The following is an 18,310-nucleotide window of genomic DNA, read 5'->3' as shown; positions in this document are numbered from 1 at the left end:
TGACGGGTTTTGAAAGAGAATCTAGTTTCTGGTGGCAGGAGGTCAGTGAGCAGAGGGACCCAGATTCAAGGTAATTGGTAAAGGGCCGGAGGCGAGAGGAGGAGAATGTTTTTACGCTGAGGTGCGATCTGGAAGGTGCTGTCCGAAAGGGCGGTGGAAGCAGATTCAACAGCAAACTTTGATTTAAAAAATGAATTGGATAAACACTTGAAAAGGAAAATGTTTGCAGGGGCAGCACAGTGGTTAGCACTGCTGCCTCTCAGCACCAGGGTCCCAGGTTCGATTCCCGGCTTGGGCCACGTGTCTGCGTGGGTTTCCTCCGGGTGCTCCGGTTTCCTCCCACAAGTCCAAAGATGTGCAGGTTAGGTGGATTGGCCTTGATAAATTGCCACTTAGTGTCCAATAGGTTAGATCAGGTTACTGGGTTACAGAGATAGGGTGGAGGCGTGGGCTTAAGTAGGGTGCTCTTTCCAAGGGCCGGTGCAGACTCGATGGGCTGAATGGCCTCCTGCACTGTAAATTGTATGATTGATTCTATGTGGGCATGGCTGGTTAGGCCAACATGTATTGCCCATCTCTAATTTCCCTGAGGTGGTGGGGAGCTGCCTTCTTGAGCCGCTGCAGTCCCTGTGGTGTAGGTACACCCACTGTGCTGTTAGGGAGGGAGTTCCAGGATGTTGCCCTAGAGACAGTGAAGGAGCGGCAGTGAAGAAATGTTTGTGGAAGGGGGAGCAATCAAGCGGGGCTGCTTTGTCCTGGGTGGTGTCAATCTTCTTGAGTGCTGTTGGAGCTGCGCTCATCCAGGAACTGGAGAGTATTCCATTACACTCCTGACTTGTGCCTTGTAGATGTTGGACAGACGTTGGGGGGTCAGGAGGTGAGTCACTTGTCACAGGGTTCCCAACCTTTGACCTGCCCTGGTAGCCACAGTATTAATGTGGCTGGGTCCAGTTCAGCTTCTGATCAATGGTAACCCCCAGGATGTTGATTGTGGGGGGATTCAGCGATGGTAATGCCATTGAATGTCAAGGGGCGATGGTTAGATCCTCTCTTGTAGGAGATGGTCATTGCCTGGCACTTGTGTGGTGTGAATGTCACTCGTCAGCCCCAAGCCTGGATATTGTCCAGGTCTTGCTGCATTTGGCCATGGACTGCTTCATTAATCTGAGGAGTCGCGAATGGTGCTGAACTCTGTGCAGTCAGCCGCAAACATCCCCACTTCTGACCTTATGATGGGAGGGAGGTCATTGATGAAGCAGCTGAAGATGGTTGGGGCCGAGGACACTATCCTGAGGAACTCCTGCAGTGACGTCCTGGAGCTGAGATGATTGATCTCCAACCACCACAACCATCTTCCTTTGTGCCAGGTATGACTCCAGCCAGCGGAGTTCCCCCCCCCCCCCCCCCCCGATTCCCATTGACTCCAGTTTAGCTCGGGCTCCTTGATGCCACACTCAGTCAAATGCTGCCTTGATATCGAGGGCAGTCACTCTCCCCTCTGGCATTCAGCTCCTTTGTCCATGTTAGGACCAAGGCTGTAATGAGGACAGGAGTTGAGTGACCTCCAGGGTCACTCTCCTGACCTCCTGGGCTCCTCCCAGTCCAAAGAGGTGCCGGTGAGACGGGGTGATGTGGATAGGGTGGGGGGTGGGGGGGGGTTGGGCCTCAGTAGGCTGTGCTTTCAGAGGGTCAGTGCAGATTTGAAGGGCCGAGTGGCGTTCCTCTGCACTGTGGGAATTCTATAGTTCTATGCGGTAGAGGTGATGGGACGAATACACGGATATTTCAGGCACTCTGCATCAAATGGCCCCTTCATGTGGTGCAGGATTTGATTTGATGAATTAAGTTTGATCCACCCCGGAAGCCACTTCAGTTACCGCCAATGTTGGCTAAAAAGTGACTCAATCCGGCAGAATATGGAGGGGTTTTGGACAAGAGAAGGTTGAGTAGGTTTGGCCTGTAACACATTGGAGTTTAGAAGACTCCGAGGCGACCTTATTGAGGCACATCGGATTCTCAGGGGGGTTTGACAGGGTCGATGCTGAGAGGTTGTTTCCCCTTGTGGGAGAGTCGAGGAAGCAGAGGGCGGAATCTCAGAGTGAGGGGGTCGCCCATTTAAGATGAGGAGGGATTACCTCTCTCAGAGGGGAGTGAATCTGAGGAATTCTTTACCGCAGAGGGCTGCAGAGGCCGGGCCGTTAAGTACGTTCAAGGCTGAGACAGACAGATTGTTTTATGTTTTTTATAAATGAAATGAAATGAAAATCCGCTTATTGTCACGAGTAGGCTTCAATGAAGTTACTGTGAAAAGCCCCTAGTCGCCACATTCCGGCGCCTGTTCGGGGAGGCTGGTACGGGAATCGAACCGTGCTGCTGGCCGGCTTTCAAAGCCAGCGATTTAGCCCAGTGTGCTAAACAGCCCCTAAATTTAGAGTACCTAATTAATTTTTTCCAATTAAGGGGCAATTTAGCATGTTCAATCCACCTACCCTGCACATCTTTGGGTTGTGGGGGTGAAACCCACGCAAACACGGGGAGAATGTGCAAACTCCACACGGACAGTGACCCAGAGCAGTGAGCAGTGAACCTGGGACCTCGGCGCCGTGAGGCAGCAGTGCTAACCGCTGCGCTGCCGTGCTGCCCTCAGGCAGATTGTTAATCAGTGAGGGAATCGAGGGTTATGGGGATAATGGGGGGAAAGTAGAGTTGAGGATTATCACATCACATCAATCATGATCTCATTGAATGGCGGAGCAGACTCGATGGGCCGAATGGCCGAATTCTGGCTTCTACTTCTTTCTGGGTTTTGAATGAAATAACAAATCAAATCCAGGCCCTGGGGTGGGGCTGGCTCTTACCCGGAATGCTGCCGTAAATAAAACACACACGCTTTCGAAATCAAACTAATTTCAAACTGACAAAAGGCCATGAAACACAGTTTATTCCATTATTTTTTAATAAAAATTAAACCAATAAAACTATGTACATTTTCATACATGCAGTTACAAACACAGACAGTTAAAAGCTTCTAAAATGTAAAACAACGGCACAATTGATTGGCGGTTGAGGGAGGAGGGTTGGGGTGGGCGGGGAGGAAAGGGGCACAATTGGGACGTTTTGTTTTAACTGGGTTTGTAGGTGTGTTTGTACTTGGGGTGGTTGTTGTGACTGACTCTCTGCCCCGTGACCAGACTCTGGATGATCCACTCCTGAGAGACGACGGGGAGGGACAGCGACTCGGCGCACTTCAACAGCGAGGCTGGGCAGGAGGGGTCAGTCACCACGATGTCAAAGATCCCCAACGGGACATCTGAAAGCACAGGAAGAAATCACGGTTAACCCGGAGGTAATTCGGGATGTGACCATCGTTGGGGAAACTGCATTATGTTGCCCCACTGTACCAGGGCGAGAAGTCGGCGCCACTTGTCGCCCGCCCCCCCCCCACCCCCTCCCCGCGCACGCACAGTGCTACCGGCGCCACTGTACCTCCGCTGAACCTTTGCCAACCACACACACGGCTTCACTCACCACCCCCCAGGGCAGCGAGGGAGTGCGTGGGCCAGGAGAGGGGCAGCCAGTGAGTCGGGAGGGAGTGGGAAAAGATCAGCGATCATCTTATTGAATGGCGGAACAGGCTAGAGGGGCAGAGTGGCCTCATTCTGCTCCTAGTCCGTATACCCGTATCGTTATGTCCCTACAGGGGTCATATTGCATTCAACATTTTTAGCTGGGGTTCACCTTTCTGTGAAAATCTGACCACAATGGGAAACAAAATTATTGACTCTGCCCTTGTCAAAATGTGGCTTTACCTCCCTCATTATTACAGGGGTCCGATTATTTGATCGACCTGTAGGATCAGTGGCAGCAAATACAGCCTCTGTTGCCCATCCCGAATTACCCCCCAAACCGATTGTCTCGCTCGGCCACTTCAAAGGGCATTTAAGGCTCAGCTACATTGCTGTGGGGACTGGAGACACATGTAAGCCAGACCGGGTAAGGACGGCAGATTCCCTTCCCTAAAGGACATTCGTGAACCAGATGGGTTTTTACAACAATCAACAATGGTTTCATGATCGCCATTGGGGGCAAGCCTTATGTTCCACATTTACGAACTGTATTTTATTAACTGAATTTAAATTCTACCAACTGCCACAGTGAGATTTGAACCAGGGTCCCCACAACATGAATCCGAGCCTCTGATTATTCATTAACATTAACACAACGCCACCATCTCCTAAACATCTACATCTTGCACAATGTCAGCACCGACTGGCAGTCTCATTCAACGTCCAAGGATGCAGATTTACCAGGTTACAGCACACTGGGACAGGGAGAGCTTTACTCTGTATCTAACCCCGTGCTGTACCTGTCCTGGGAGTGTTTGATGGGGACAGTGTAGAGGGAGCTTTACTCTGTATCTAACCCCGTGCTGTACCTGTCCTGGGAGTGTTTGATGGGGACAGTGTAGAGGGAGCTTTACTCTGTATCTAACCCCGTGCTGTACCTGTCCTGGGAGTGTTTCATGGGGACAGTGTAGAGGGAGCTTTACGCTGTATCTAACCCCGTGCTGTACCTGTCCTGGGAGTGTTTGATGGGGACAGTGTAGAGGGAGCTTTACTCTGTATCTAACCCCATGCTGTACCTGTCCTGGGAGAGTTTGACGAGACAGTGTAGAGGGAGCTTTACTCTGTATCTAACCCCATGCTGTACCTGTCCTGGGAGAGTTTGATGAGACAGTGTGCCAAAAAATCCAAGTGTTCCGATCCCCATTTTTAACAACCTGCATTTATGGGGGAACTGGCCGCACTATTTCTGTTGTGTACGCGGAGGAGGTCTAAATATCACCGATGTCACTCCTGACCAAGCTCCCGGCCAGCCTGAAGCTGCTCACCCTTGTTGTGTACGGTGGAGTTATGCTGTCTCACCGACATCGCTCCACCCATCATAAGAATCTCCGACCACAGGCTGAGGAAACCCTCCTGCTGGTCAGAAACAAGCAGCAACTTCATGTTCTTGAACGGGGTGGTCCGTGGATGCCTGCGGGGGGGGGGGGGGGGGGGGGGGGGGAGAGAGGGAAAGGGAGGGAGAGAGAGGGAGAGAGAGAAAAAGGGAGGGGGGCGGGAGAGGGTGGGGGGGAGAGGGAGAGGGGGGGGAGAGGGAGAGGGGGGAGAGGGAGGGGGGGAGAGGGAGAGGGAGAGGGGGGAGGGAGAGGGGGAGGGAGAGGGGGAGGGAGAGGGGGAGGGAGAGGGGGAGGGAGAGGGGGAGGGAGAGGTGGAGGGAGAGGGGGAGGGAGAGGGGGAGGGAGAGGGGGGAGGGAGAAGGGGAGGGAGAGGGGGGAGGGAAAGGGAGGGAGATGGAAAGGGGAGGGGGATGGAAAGGGAGAGGGGGAAAAGAGGGGAGGGGGAGGGGGTGGGAAAGGAGGTGGGAGAGGGGGTGGGAGAGGGGTAGGGGAGAGAGGGGTAGAGAGGGGGAGAGAGGTGGAAGAGGGAGAAAGACGGAGGGAGGGAGAGAGAGAGAGTGAGGGTGTGAGGGAAGGAAGGAAGGAAGGAAGGAGGGAGGGAGGGGGGAGGGAGGGAAGGAGGGAGGGAGGGAAGGAAGGAAGGAGGGAGGGAAGGAAGGAGGGAGGGAAGGAGGGAGGGAGAGAAGGAAGGAAGGCGGGAGGGAAGGAAGGAGGGAGGGAAGGAAGGAGGGAGGGTGAAGTGCACCAAAAGGGAAAGAAAGGAATGTGATTATATCAGGTAGGAGAAACAGCGATAGACTAATAAGTTTACATTCATGTTTTCATTGACTTAGGGGTGTCAACAAGGGTTCAGCTGGGATGGGGAGAGTGTACATGGGGATGTGGGAGGGGGTGGGTAGAGTCAGTGATAGGGGAGGGTGTACATGGGGCTGTGGGAGGGGGTGGGTAGTCAGTGATAGGGGAGAGTGTACATGGGGGTGTGGGAGGGGAGTGAATGGGTGGGTAGAGTGAGTGATAGGGGAGAGTGTACATGGGGCTGTGGGAGGGGGTGGGTAGAGTGAGTGATAGGGGAGAGTGTACATGGGGAGTGGGAGGGGGAGGGTAGAGTCAGTGAGGGGGAGAGTGTACATGGGGGTGTGGGAGGGGGTGGGTAGAGTCAGTGATAGGGGAGAGTGTACATGGGGAGTGGGAGGGGGTGGGTAGAGTCAGTGATAGGGGAGAGTGTACATGGGGGTGTGGGAGGGGGTGGGTAGAGTCAGTGATAGGGGAGGGTGTACATGGGGGTGTGGGAGGGGAGTGAATGGGTGGGTAGTCAGTGATAGGGGAGAGTGTACATGGGGAGTGGGAGGGGGTGGGTAGAGTCAGTGATAGAGGAGAGTGTACATGGGGCTGTGGGAGGGGGTGGTTAGAGTCAGTGATAGGGGAGAGTGTACATGGGGATGTGGGAGGGGGTGGGTAGAGTCAGTGAGGGGGAGAGTGTACATGGGGGTGTGGGAGGGGGTGGGTAGAGTCAGTGATAGGGGAGAGTGTACATGGGGCTGTGGGAGGGGGTGGGTAGAGTCAGTGATAGGGGAGAGTGTACATGGGGATGTGGGAGGGGGTGGGTAGAGTCAGTGATAGGGGAGAGTGTACAAGGGGATGTGGGAGGGGGTGGGTAGAGTCAGTGAGGGGGAGAGTGTACATGGGGATGCGGATCTAAATTACTTAGCAAGCTGTGTGGAACAAAAACAGAAAACAAGTCCTGTGGTGTGCGGGTCAGCTGGATTGGTTGTGTTAAATTGCCTTTAGTGTCCAAACGGTTAGGCGGGATTACAGTGTTGCGGGGATAGGGTGGGGGCATGAGCCTGGGAGGCTACTCTTTCAGAGGGTGGGTGCAGACTCGATGGGCCGAATGGCGTCTTTCTGCACTGTGGGGATTGTATGATGCAGAAAGGAAAGCTTGTATACTCACCACTCCAGAATGCGGTCTGTCTCCACACTGTAGCCTGCAGGTAGCATATAATTCTTGTATGGTTGCAGCTGGTTTGCTAGACAGCTGTCGCGTACCCACAGGTTAGACACACACGGAACTCCACTGGCGATGCACAGGAAGTATTTCTTCGTCCGACAGTGCTGGTCGGCGATCAGTACGCACTGGTACGCGGCCTTGCACTGGAACACAACAGGGTCACATCGCGAGTGTCACTGGGAGCAGCAAAAGGAGTCGCCATGTCTGTTTGTGAAAAGCTCAAAGTGGAGCGGTTGGTGAAGGGGTCCACCCCCCCCCCCCCCCCCCTTAGTTTACTAACGGCCGGGACCGCGTTGAAACACCCTCCCCAGTGACCACTGCCTGGACAGGCTCCGTCGAAAATAGAAGGTGGGAGCGTGCAAATGTTGCTCTAGAGGAAGAGGACACTATTAGGGGCTCCCTCTCTCTCTCTCTCGAGATCACAGAGGAGGCCTGTTCTTGGTGTGGGGGATAGCGGAGGGAGCGGAATCCTCCGGTGCCAACTCTGGCTGATATCATTGCTTTGGGGGGGAGGGGGGGGGGGAGAACGGAGATAGTTTGGAGTGTTTCATTCAGCATCATCGAGCATCTGCACAGGGGATGGGAGAGATTTCCGACATCACAATCGACACCCAATTCCAGAGCAGGGGCTGTTGGAACCACTCTGTTCCGTACCGAGGGAGTGCTGCACTGTCAGGGGGTCAGTACTGAGGGAGTGCCGCACTGTCAGAGGGTCAGTACTGAGGGAATGCTGCACTGTCAGAGGGTCAGTACTGAGGGAGGGCTGCACTGTCAGAGGGTCAGTACTGAGGGAGTGCCACACTGTCAGGGGGTCAGTACTGAGGGAGTGCTGCACTGTCAGAGGGTCAGTACTGATGGAGTGCTGCACTGTCAGAGGGTCAGTACTGTGGGAGTGCCACACTGTCAGAGGGTCAGTACTGAGGGAGTGCTGCACTGTCAGAGGGTCAGTACTGTGGGAGTGCCACACTGTCAGAGAGTCAGTACTGAGGGAGTGCCGCACTGTCAGAGGGTCAGTACTGAGGGAGTGCTGCACTGTCAGAGGGTCAGTACTGAAGGAGAGCTGCACTGTCAGAGGGTCAGTACTGAGGGAGTGCCGCACAGTCAGAGGGTCAGTACTGAGGGAATGCCGCACTGTCAGAGGGTCAGTACTGAGGGAGTGCTGCACTGTCAGAGGGTCAGTACTGAGAGAGCGCCGCACTGTCAGAGGGTCAGTACTGAGAGAGCGCCGCACTGTCAGAGGGTCAGTACTGAGGGAGTGCTGCACTGTCAGAGGGTCAGTACTGAGGGAGTGCCGCACTGTCAGAGGGTCAGTACTGAGAGAGCGCCGCACTGTCAGAGGGTCAGTACTGAGGGAGTGCTGCACTGTCAGAGGATCAGTACTGAGGGAGTGCCGCACTGTCAGAGGGTCAGTACTGAGAGAGTACTGACCCTCTATTAATATCAAACAGATTGCCTCTGTTGTGTTGCTGTGGATGGGAACAAACTTGTGACGGTCGTTACAACAGTGACCACTGATGCAGTTGGGGAGGAAGGTGGTATATAAATGCAAGCCTTCCTCTCGGTCCAATCTGGTGAATATCGGTCTCAGCTTTTTGCACAGTGTTCCACTCCTGTATCGTTCTCAGGTACCTCTCCACTGCCCGGGATCAGGGCTCGCTGTATGAAAGGAGCTGATGGTATTCGCTCACCTGAGCTTCATTGAAATCCTGAAGAACGTAACCCCCACCGGCTCGGAGCTGTTTCTCGGTGTACTGCTTATTGTAGGCTGCAGTCTCCACATACTCTACAGGGAAACAAGGACACAGTAAAACCCCAACTCCACCCCTACCCTTCCTATCTAAATACTGCAGGGAGGGAGGGAGGGAGGGGATCAGTAATTGGGCTGATGTTTCCATTCTCTTCCCCCTCCGGAGACTCAGCTGAGAATGGACTTGGGATCTCCCCAGGCTGTGCGCGCGCCTCAGTCCCACACTCGGGAGTGAGTTTACAAACTAAAGCTTGGGCCAGTTACTAATTCAGATTGGAACCCGGCGTCTGGATCAGATAATAAGACCATAAGAGATAGGAGCAGAATTATGCCATTCGGCCCATCGAGTCTGTTCTGATATTCAATCATGGCTGATATGTTTCTCAACCCCATTCTACTACCTTCTCCCCATAACCCCTGATCCCCTTGTTAATCAAGAACCTATCTATCTCTGCCTTAAAGACAGTGAATTGGCCTCTACAGCCTTCTGCGGCAAAGAGTTCCACAGATTCACCCACCCTCTGGCTGAAGAAATTCCTCCTCGTCTCAGTTTTAAAGGATCGTCTCTTTAGTCTGAGGCTCTGCCCTCTGGTTCTAGTCTCTCCTACGAGTGGAAACATCCTCTCCACGTCCACTCTATCCAGGTCTTGCAGTATTCTGTAAGTTTCAATAAGATCCCCTCCCTCTTCCTTCTCAACTCCAATGAGCACAGATCCAGCGTCCTCAACCGCTCCTCATCTGACAAGCTCTTCATTCCAGGGATCATTCTTGTGAACCTCCTCTGGACCCTTTCCAAGGCCCAGCACATCCTTCCTTAGATACGGGGCCCAAAACTGCTCTCAATACTCCAAATGGGGTCTGACCAGAGCCTTGTGCAGCCTCAGAAGTCCATCCCTGCTCTTGTATTCTAGCCCACTCGACATGAATGCTAACATTGCATTTACTTCTTCGTTAACTCCTCAAAGAATTCTAATAGATTTGTCGAATAGATGACTTCCCCTTGACGAACCCGTTCCGACTCAGCCCTATTTTACCATACACTTCCAAGTACTTTGCAATCTCATCCTTAATAATAGACTCTAAAATCTTAGCAACAACCAAAGTCAGGCTAACCAGCCGATAATATCTTGTTGTCTGCCTCCCTCCCTTCTTAAACAGGGGTGTTACATTAGCCATTTGCCACCCACTCTCGATCCTGGTCACAGAGAACAGTGTCAATGCCCCTGACTAGACCGTCCCCAATTACAACTACATTTCTTTTCTTTCCTCTCCACTGGAATGGCTCCCTGTACCGCGGCGCTGTGATCAGTTTGCTCATCCTCCCTGCCGTCCCCGCTCTCGTCCGCACAGGGAGCAACGATCTCAAACCTGTTGGACAAGGGCCGAGGCTCCTGTGTGAACCCCCACCTCCTGGATCCCTCCACCTGCCTCAGTCCCAGCCACACCCTCCGACCCCTGGTCCAATTCAAGGTAGTTAATCTAAGGGGGTGCAACCAACCCCCCCCCCCCCCCCTCCCCACCCCATCCCCTCCCCGCCCCCGCCCCCGCCCACCGCCTCCCCCTGATGTGTCGCAGCATCCGAAGCTCAGAATCCAACTCGGAGAAGAAGTTCCTCCAGCAACCAACTTGTGCTGAACTGGGAACTACCATGGGGTCCAGATGGTGCAGTTTGAAAATACACGGTGTAAAGTCTTTACTCACTAACACCGGGCCGGCGGGGGGGGGGGGGGGGGGCATATTGGAAAACTCCCCCTCATGCCCCCCACCCCCATGCTCTTGGCTGGAGAGTTGGTTTCCCTCTGCACTCCCATCCCTTCCTGACTTTTTGGCTCTCTCTGTTCCCCACTCTACCCCCCCAGCATTGGTGCCCCCCCCCCCCCCCCCCCCCCCCCCCCCCCCCCCCCCCCACCGAATCCCCCTCATTCACTGCACATCCCAACCCGCCGCAAGCCTGGCCACGACTAACCAGCCGCGGAGGGGCGCCACGGGCAGTCGGAGCGGAAGGCGGTCTCACCCTCGTCCTCCTCGCTGCTGACGGCTCCGTCCCGTTGCGCCTGCTTGTTGGTCCGGCGGTCCGACTCCGTGGCCGCAGTGAGGATGAAGGCGTAGCCCACAAAGAGGGTGGGATTTCTCGGGATGGGCCCGTGCTGGGCCTCCTGCATGGAAGCGGGCTGGCTGGAGACGTCCCCCTCGCAGGGGCTGCTGAACCCGCTCGGCTTCAAGATCCCTGTGGACGAGGAACCACAGCTCACAAAACTACACAGAGTTTACAGAAAAGGCCATTCAGCCCAACAAGCCCATGCTGGTCCACTCCCTGTGGGAGTGTGCTCCACATTCTCATTGCTCTCTGGGTAGAGAAGTTTCCCCTGAATTTATTAGTGAATATCTTCTCTTTAGTCTCCAGCGTAAGTGAGAACATCTCTATATATTTTCAAATGGTCCCTGGCAACCACCCCCTTCAGCCGAGTGAATGCTCAGCGTTAGGAGTGAACCGCATTACTGTGGGCCTGGAGTCACGTGTAGGCCAGACCGTGTAAGGACGGCAGATTTCCTTCCCTAAAGGACATTAATGAACAACCGATCATGGATGACATTCCCAATTTTATGAATTGTATTTAAGTTCTACCATCTGGATCGGAGCCCAAATCCTCCCCCAGAGAGTTAACCGGGATTAGTCTGGGTTACCGGCCCCGTGACATTGTCAGCGCATCGCTGACTCCCTCTGTCTGTCTACCCCCATCAAAACACATCATCTTGAAGCAGCTCCCCACTCGTAGTAAACAGCCACGGCCCGTTCAGTCTTCCCCGCTGGTTATAACCTCGCACATCTGGCTGAGGGACAGAGGGGCAGGCGCAGGCCATTCAGCCCTTCGAGTCTGCTCCGCCATTCAATGAGGTCATGTCTGGTCTGCAGCCTAACTCCACGTACCTGCCGTTGGCCCATATCCCCTAATCCCTTTGCTTAACATTTATCTATCTCACATGCTTGACCCAAAGCAGTCTTTAACATTACTAAGTGCCAAGGGAGTTAGGCGAATACTTGAAAAGGGAAACATTCACAGGAATGTGCGGAAAGGCTGGGGTAATGTCACTGGATCAGTAATCCAGAGGCCCAGGATAATGCTGTGGGGGTCATGGGTTCAAATCCCACCACCGCAACCAGTGGAATCCAAATTCAACTAATTAAATCTGGACTGGAAAGCTAGGGATGGGCAACAATTGCCGGCCTTGCCAGTGAAGGCCGCTTCTCAAAGAATAAAGCTCTTTCAGAGAGACTCCACAGGCTTGATGGGCCAGAAGGCCTCAGCCCGCGATGTACAATTCTATAGGGCTAATAGCGGACACCCAATCCGACTGCCAGCTCACCGGATTTTGTGCTTCCCGGTTTGCGGCCACGTTTGGCGGGAGAGCGTTCCTCGTCCGAGCTCATCAGCTTCCGCTTCCCCGAGAGGGCCAGGCCCCTCGGACTCTCCCCCTGTTTCCGAGTCGGAGTGGTGGAACCGAGGTTGCTGCGGCGCTTGCGTTTTCCCTCCACCAGGTTATCTGCGGACAAGAAGATTCACTTTGTATCATCAGTGGTGACGCTCCCACCCACATCTCAGAGCAACACCCGCCCACATCTCAGAGCAACTCCCGCCCACATCTCAGAGCAACACCCGCCCACATCTCAGAGCAACTCCCGCCCACATCTCAGAGCAACTCCCGCCCACATCTCAGAGCAACTCCCGCCCACATCTCAGAGCAACACCCGCACACATCTCAGAGCAACTCCCACCCACATCTCAGAGCAACTCCCACCCACATCTCAGAGCAACTCCCACCCACATCTCAGAGCAACTCCCACCCACATCTCAGAGCAACTCCCACCCACATCTCAGAGCAACTCCCACCCACATCTCAGAGCAACTCCCGCCCACATCTCAGAGCAACACCCGCCCACATCTCAGAGCAACACCCGCCCACATCTCAGAGCAACACCCGCCCACATCTCAGAGCAACTCCCGCCCACATCTCAGAGCAACACCCGCCCACATCTCAGCGCAACACCCACCCACATCTCAGCGCAACACCCACCCACATCTCAGAGCAACACCCGCCCACATCTCAGAGCAACACCCGCCCACATCTCAGAGCAACACCCGCCCACATCTCAGAGCAACTCCCGCCCACATCTCAGAGCAACACCCGCCCAGATCTCAGAGCAACACCCACCCACATCTCAGCGCAACACCCACCCACATCTCAGAGCAACACCCGCCCACATCTCAGAGCAACACCCGCCCACATCTCAGAGCAACACCCGCCCACATCTCAGAGCAACACCCGCCCACATCTCAGAGCAACACCCGCCCACATCTCAGAGCAACACCCGCCCACATCTCAGAGCAACTCCCGCCCACATCTCAGAGCAACTCCCGCCCACATCTCAGAGCAACTCCCGCCCACATCTCAGAGCAACACCCGCCCACATCTCAGAGCAACACCCGCCCACATCTCAGAGCAACACCCGCCCACATCTCAGAGCAACACCCGCCCACATCTCAGAGCAACACCCGCCCACATCTCAGAGCAACACCCGCCCACATCTCAGAGCAACACCCGCCCACATCTCAGAGCAACTCCCACCCACATCTCAGAGCAACACCCGCCCACATCTCAGAGCAACACCCACCCATCGGAATTCCCCGCTGCCCCTGGCCAGCTGGTTCCCAACATTAATACCGGCACAGAGTACAAATGTCCCAAAGTGCTCCATCAGAGTGTTATCAATAGGAACATAGAACATACAGTGCAGAAGGAAGCCATTCGGCCCCTCGAGTCTACACTGGCTCTTGGAAAGAGCACCCTCCCCAAAGCACACACCCCCACCCTATCCCCATCACCCCATAACCCAGTAACCCCACCCAACACTAAGGGCAATTTTGGACACTAAGGGGCAATTTAGCATGGCCAATCCACCTAACCTGCACATCTTTGGACTGTGGGAGGAAACCGGAGCACCCGGAGGAAACCCACGCAGACACGGGGAGGATGTGCAGACTCCGCACAGACAGTGACCCAAGCCGGAATCGAACCTGGGACCTTGGAGCTGTGAAGCAATTGTGCTAACCACAATGCTACCGTGCTGCCCAATGACAAATAATTAAACACTACATCTAGTACAAAGTGGCACAAATTAAATAAACGCATTTATAAATAGAATCACAGAATCGTCATGGGGCGGGGGGCCACATTTGGCTCCATCGTGTCTGCAGCGTCTCTCCAAACCAGCACCGTGACTTAAGTGAATAAAAGCTAATCACTGCGGATGCTGGAATCTGAAACAACAAGCAGGAAATACCGGGCAATCTCAGCATCTGTGGAGAGGGAAGGGAGCTGACGTTTCGAGCCTGGGTGACTCTTTGCCAAAGCGGGAGAGAACTGGAAATGGGCTCAGATTTGTACTGTTGTGTGTGTGTGTGTGTGTGTGTGTGGGGGGGGGGGGGGGGGGGGGGGGAGGTGTTGCAGTGAGGGGGATAGGGAGCCAGCCATAGGTGGACTGGACAGAAACACAAAGGGAATGCAAACGGTGGTGATAAAGGGTCTGCTTTTACCAGGCAGGCCAGCAGCGCGGGTTCGATTCCCGTACCAGCCTCCCCGGACAGGCGCCGGAATGTGGCGACTAGGGGCTTTTCACAGTAACTTCATTGAAGCCTACTCGTGACAATAAGCGATTTTCATTTCATTCCAAGGCTGAGAAGGGTGCTGATAGTGGCACATAAAGAGATCAGAATGTGTTAATGGCAGAACAGCATGTCAACATACAACATACAGTGCGGAAGGAGGCCATTCGGCCCATCGGGTCTGCACCAACCCACTTAAAGCCCTCACTTCCACCCTATCCCCGTAACCCAATAACCCCTCCTAACCTTTTTTGGTCACCAAGGGGCAATTTATCATGGCCAATCCACCTAATCGGCACATCTTTGGGCTGTGGGAGGAAACCGGAGCACCCGGAGGAAACCCACACAGACACGGGGAGAACGTGCAGACTCCACACAGACAGAGACCCCCTAACCACTTGTGCTACCGTGTTGTCAAAGGGCAACTAGGAACAGGGAACCACCTTGGCATAGGGAGAGGGATTAATATCCCCACCTCTCTGACTCAGAGGGTTCCAAACTAAATATGTTTGAGCAGCTCAGTCACGAGGCCACAACTCTAAAACACCCCAATAAAACTGCACTAATTTAATCATGGCTTAGTGCCATTTCCCCGGAACCCTCCACATGATTACTTGAACAGAAGTAATCACCCAATGCCCAGTGAAATGCCCCGATTGAATCTGCCACAAATTGAGACAGAGTACGATAAACAAAGCAAAGTTATGCCAAACATTTAGAAGCCACAGCTGAGGGCTCGGCCGGAGGGCTGGGTTCAGTTCTGGGTGCTCCGCACGACAGGGACGAGGTCCAAACCTCAAGGGAGGGCGGGGAGGAGATTGATCAGAACGGTTACAGACATACGAGACTTCAGCCCGTGCAGCCCGTGCAGCCAGCAGTGCCACGACAGGGGAGGAGCAGATCAGGCCAGTGATGCCCTCCACGGTTCAATAGCCTGGCTGCATTCACTGCTGGGCCGCGGCCAACAATGGACGACCAATTGAGGCAAGGACAGTGTAGTGATATCATGGTTGTGTTGTAACGCACCGACTGACCACTAGGAGTCTCACTAGTATATAAGTGAATGTTAAAGAGTCAGATGACCCTCAGACTGGCTGGAGGAAGCTGGAAAGAGGTTGCTTGTGCACGATCATACTGTTATTCATCTTTTGTTTCCTATATATAGTTTACCCACGGTTAATCATTTATAGCTTTAGCTACAAGTGTTCTTGTAATAAATCAGGCCATCCGACAAGAACATTACAGACAGGTCCCCAGCAAAAGGAGCCCCCCCCTGAGGTATCACTGGGCACTTTCCCCACTTACCCAAGCTGATGTCCGCGGCCATGGTGAGGGGGGTGGTGGCCTCACAGGGGTCGAGGCCAAACTGCTCACGAAGCCGGTTCCCCTGCTCCAGCGATAGGATGACGGCCATTCGCTTGTACCATTTCTGCAGTCCGTCCTTCTCAATGCAGTAATAAAACTCCTCGGCCTCCTTCCGGTGAGCCTTCACAATACCTGCAGATAACGGCACACACAACAGTCACTGTCTTCACCGGTAACCCCAATAGGGTCAGACTACAAGAGTAACAAACTCTGGCTGATGCTCTCTACAACGCCATTTACCCACCTCACCTGAAACACTTATCCGATAGATATCGAATATTATTTATTTTATTTTTAAAATAAATTTAGAGTACCCAATTCATTTTTCCCAATTAAGGGGCAAATTAGCGTGGCCCATCCCCCTAGCCAGCACATCTTTTGGGTTGTGGGGGCGAAACCCACGCAGACACGGGGAGAATGTGCAAACTCCACACGGACAGTGACCCAGGGCTGGGATTCGAACCTGGGACCTCAGCGCCGTGAGGCAGCAGCGCTAACCCACTGCGCCACCCTGCTGCCCTAAATATCTAATATTAGTGGGAGGCGGTGGTATTGTCGCTGTATTTATAATCCAGAGACCCAGGGTGATGCTCTGGGGACCCAGGTTCAAATCCCACCAGGGCAGTTGGCGAAATATGAATTCAATAAAAATCTGGAATTTAGAGTGAAAGATGATCATGAAACTGTTGTCAATTGTCATTAAAAAAAACCCATCAGGTCCTTCAGGGAAGGAAATCTGCCATCCTTACCCGGTCTGGCCTACTCGTGACTCCAGACCCACAGCAATGTGGTTGACTCTTAAATGCCCTCTGAAACGTGACGGGTAAGCCACTCTGTTTAGGCAATAATAATCTTTATTAGTGTCACAAGTAGGCTTACATTAACACTGCAATGAAGTCACTGTGAAAATCTCCTCGTCGCCACATTCCGGTGTCTGAACAGGTGCACGGAGGGAGAATTCAGAATGTCCAATTCGCCTAACAAGCAGGTCTTTCTTAGGGAAGGGCAATAAATACTGGCCCAGCCAGCGATCCCATGTAACGTTAAAAAATTCAGATCGGGGTCTCGAAAGCTCCAAGTGTTCCTCAGTGAGCATGGCATATTGTGAGACACAGTTAGAGGTTTCCCCTTTGAAACAAACGAGAGAAAGCCAGGATTGCTTTTTTAAATTGTTGTCCAGGTTTGGACATGGACTGCTTCAGTATCTGAGCCGTGAACGGTGCTGGATGTTGTGCGCGACACTTCTGACCTTATGATGGAAGGGAGGTCATTGATGAAGCAGCTGAAGGTGGTTGGGGCCGAGGACACGACCCTGAGGAACTCCTGCAGTGATATCCTGGAGCTGAGATGATTGACCTCCAACCACCACAACCATCTCCCTTTGTGCCGGGTATGACTCCAACCAGCGGAGAGTTTTCCCCCTGATTCCCATTGACTCCAGTTTAGCTCGGGCTCCTTGATGCCACACTCGGTCAAATGCTGCCTTGATGTCAAGGGCAGTCACTCTCACCTCACCTCTGGCATTCAGCTCATTTGTCCATGTTTGAACCAAGGCTGTAATCGGGTAAGGAGCGGAGTGACCCTGGCGGAACCCAAACTGAGTGTCTGTGAGCAGGTTATTTGTGTTGCCTTTTGTGTACAGGACACACCTGGGCACTTTCCCACCTTGGCAGGTAGATGCCAAGTGTTGCAGCTGTACTGGAACAGCTTACATACAACACAAAGACATTCTGAAGGACAACTAGGGATGGGCAATAAATGCGGGTCGAGCCAGCGACGCCCACATCCCCTAAAATAAAGATTTTGGACACGAAAGAGAATCGAGGGGGATGGCCAAGTAAGGGAGCGATTGTTAGATAATTTATTGATGATTTGGCCAACCATTTCATAAGATAATGGATACAGACGAAGGATCCATCACGGGCAAGGAAGTGGAATTGAGGTAGACATTGAGCAGGGTCCAGGGGCTGAAAGGCCGAGACGAGTTCATGTGCCGACAAACCAGAGTGGCCAACACTTTACACCTTCCCCCTGTGTTTAATAAAGAGCGGGGTACAGACAGATAGGAATGGAACAGGCTTCAGAAGAGAGATGAAAACAGCCATGACCAGACATGGTGGGAGAGGATCCAGAGGACGGGCTGAAGGGCCAAGCTGCTGGTGGGAAAAGGAACGCACGGCGCTCAACCCAGGCTGATACTCCAGTGCTATAACCTCAACCCAACGGATTCATGGTCAATTTGACTGATGAGGTTTTTATTTGGCTAAGGAAGCAAAGTGGGTAAATGGAGTTACGGTAGAGATCAGCCACAATCTGAAACGCAGAACAGGCTAGATGGGCTGAATGGCCTCCTTCTATGCCTGTGTCCCAAGTTCGAGGGGCTGAATGACCGCCTCCTGGTCCTGTGTACCAGGTTCAACGGACTGAATGGCCTCCTGTCCCTGTGCACCAGGTCGTGGAGCTGAATGGCCCCCTGTCCCTCTGTACCAGGTCGAGGGGCTGAATGCCCTCCTGTCCTGGTGTACCAGGTTCAACAGGCTGAATGGCCTCCTGGCCCTGTGTACCAG

At 53.6% G+C, this 18,310-nt stretch overlaps 1 protein-coding gene across 1 annotated transcript in view; it reads right to left on the bottom strand.

Annotated features, from left to right (window-relative positions):
- Nucleotides 1-2,933: 2,933 nt before the first annotated feature.
- Nucleotides 2,934-18,310, bottom strand: part of tp53bp1 (tumor protein p53 binding protein, 1) — a 66,089-nt gene continuing 50,712 nt past the window's right edge. The window contains exons 14-20 of the mRNA XM_038784054.1: nt 15,684-15,887; nt 12,082-12,258; nt 10,730-10,942; nt 8,657-8,751; nt 6,912-7,111; nt 4,892-5,037; nt 2,934-3,310 (exon numbers count right to left, since the gene is read on the bottom strand). Coding sequence (XP_038639982.1) covers nt 3,123-3,310; nt 4,892-5,037; nt 6,912-7,111; nt 8,657-8,751; nt 10,730-10,942; nt 12,082-12,258; nt 15,684-15,887 — 1,223 coding nt within the window. The 3' untranslated portion in view covers nt 2,934-3,122. The remainder of the gene's footprint in view (nt 3,311-4,891; nt 5,038-6,911; nt 7,112-8,656; nt 8,752-10,729; nt 10,943-12,081; nt 12,259-15,683; nt 15,888-18,310) is intronic.

Source organism: Scyliorhinus canicula, chromosome 24 (assembly GCF_902713615.1).
Source record: "Scyliorhinus canicula chromosome 24, sScyCan1.1, whole genome shotgun sequence".
In the NCBI taxonomy this organism is placed as follows: Eukaryota; Metazoa; Chordata; class Chondrichthyes; order Carcharhiniformes; family Scyliorhinidae; genus Scyliorhinus; species Scyliorhinus canicula.
The sequence above is the reverse complement of the archived record's forward strand: the minus strand, read 5'-3'. Positions and strand labels throughout refer to the sequence as shown.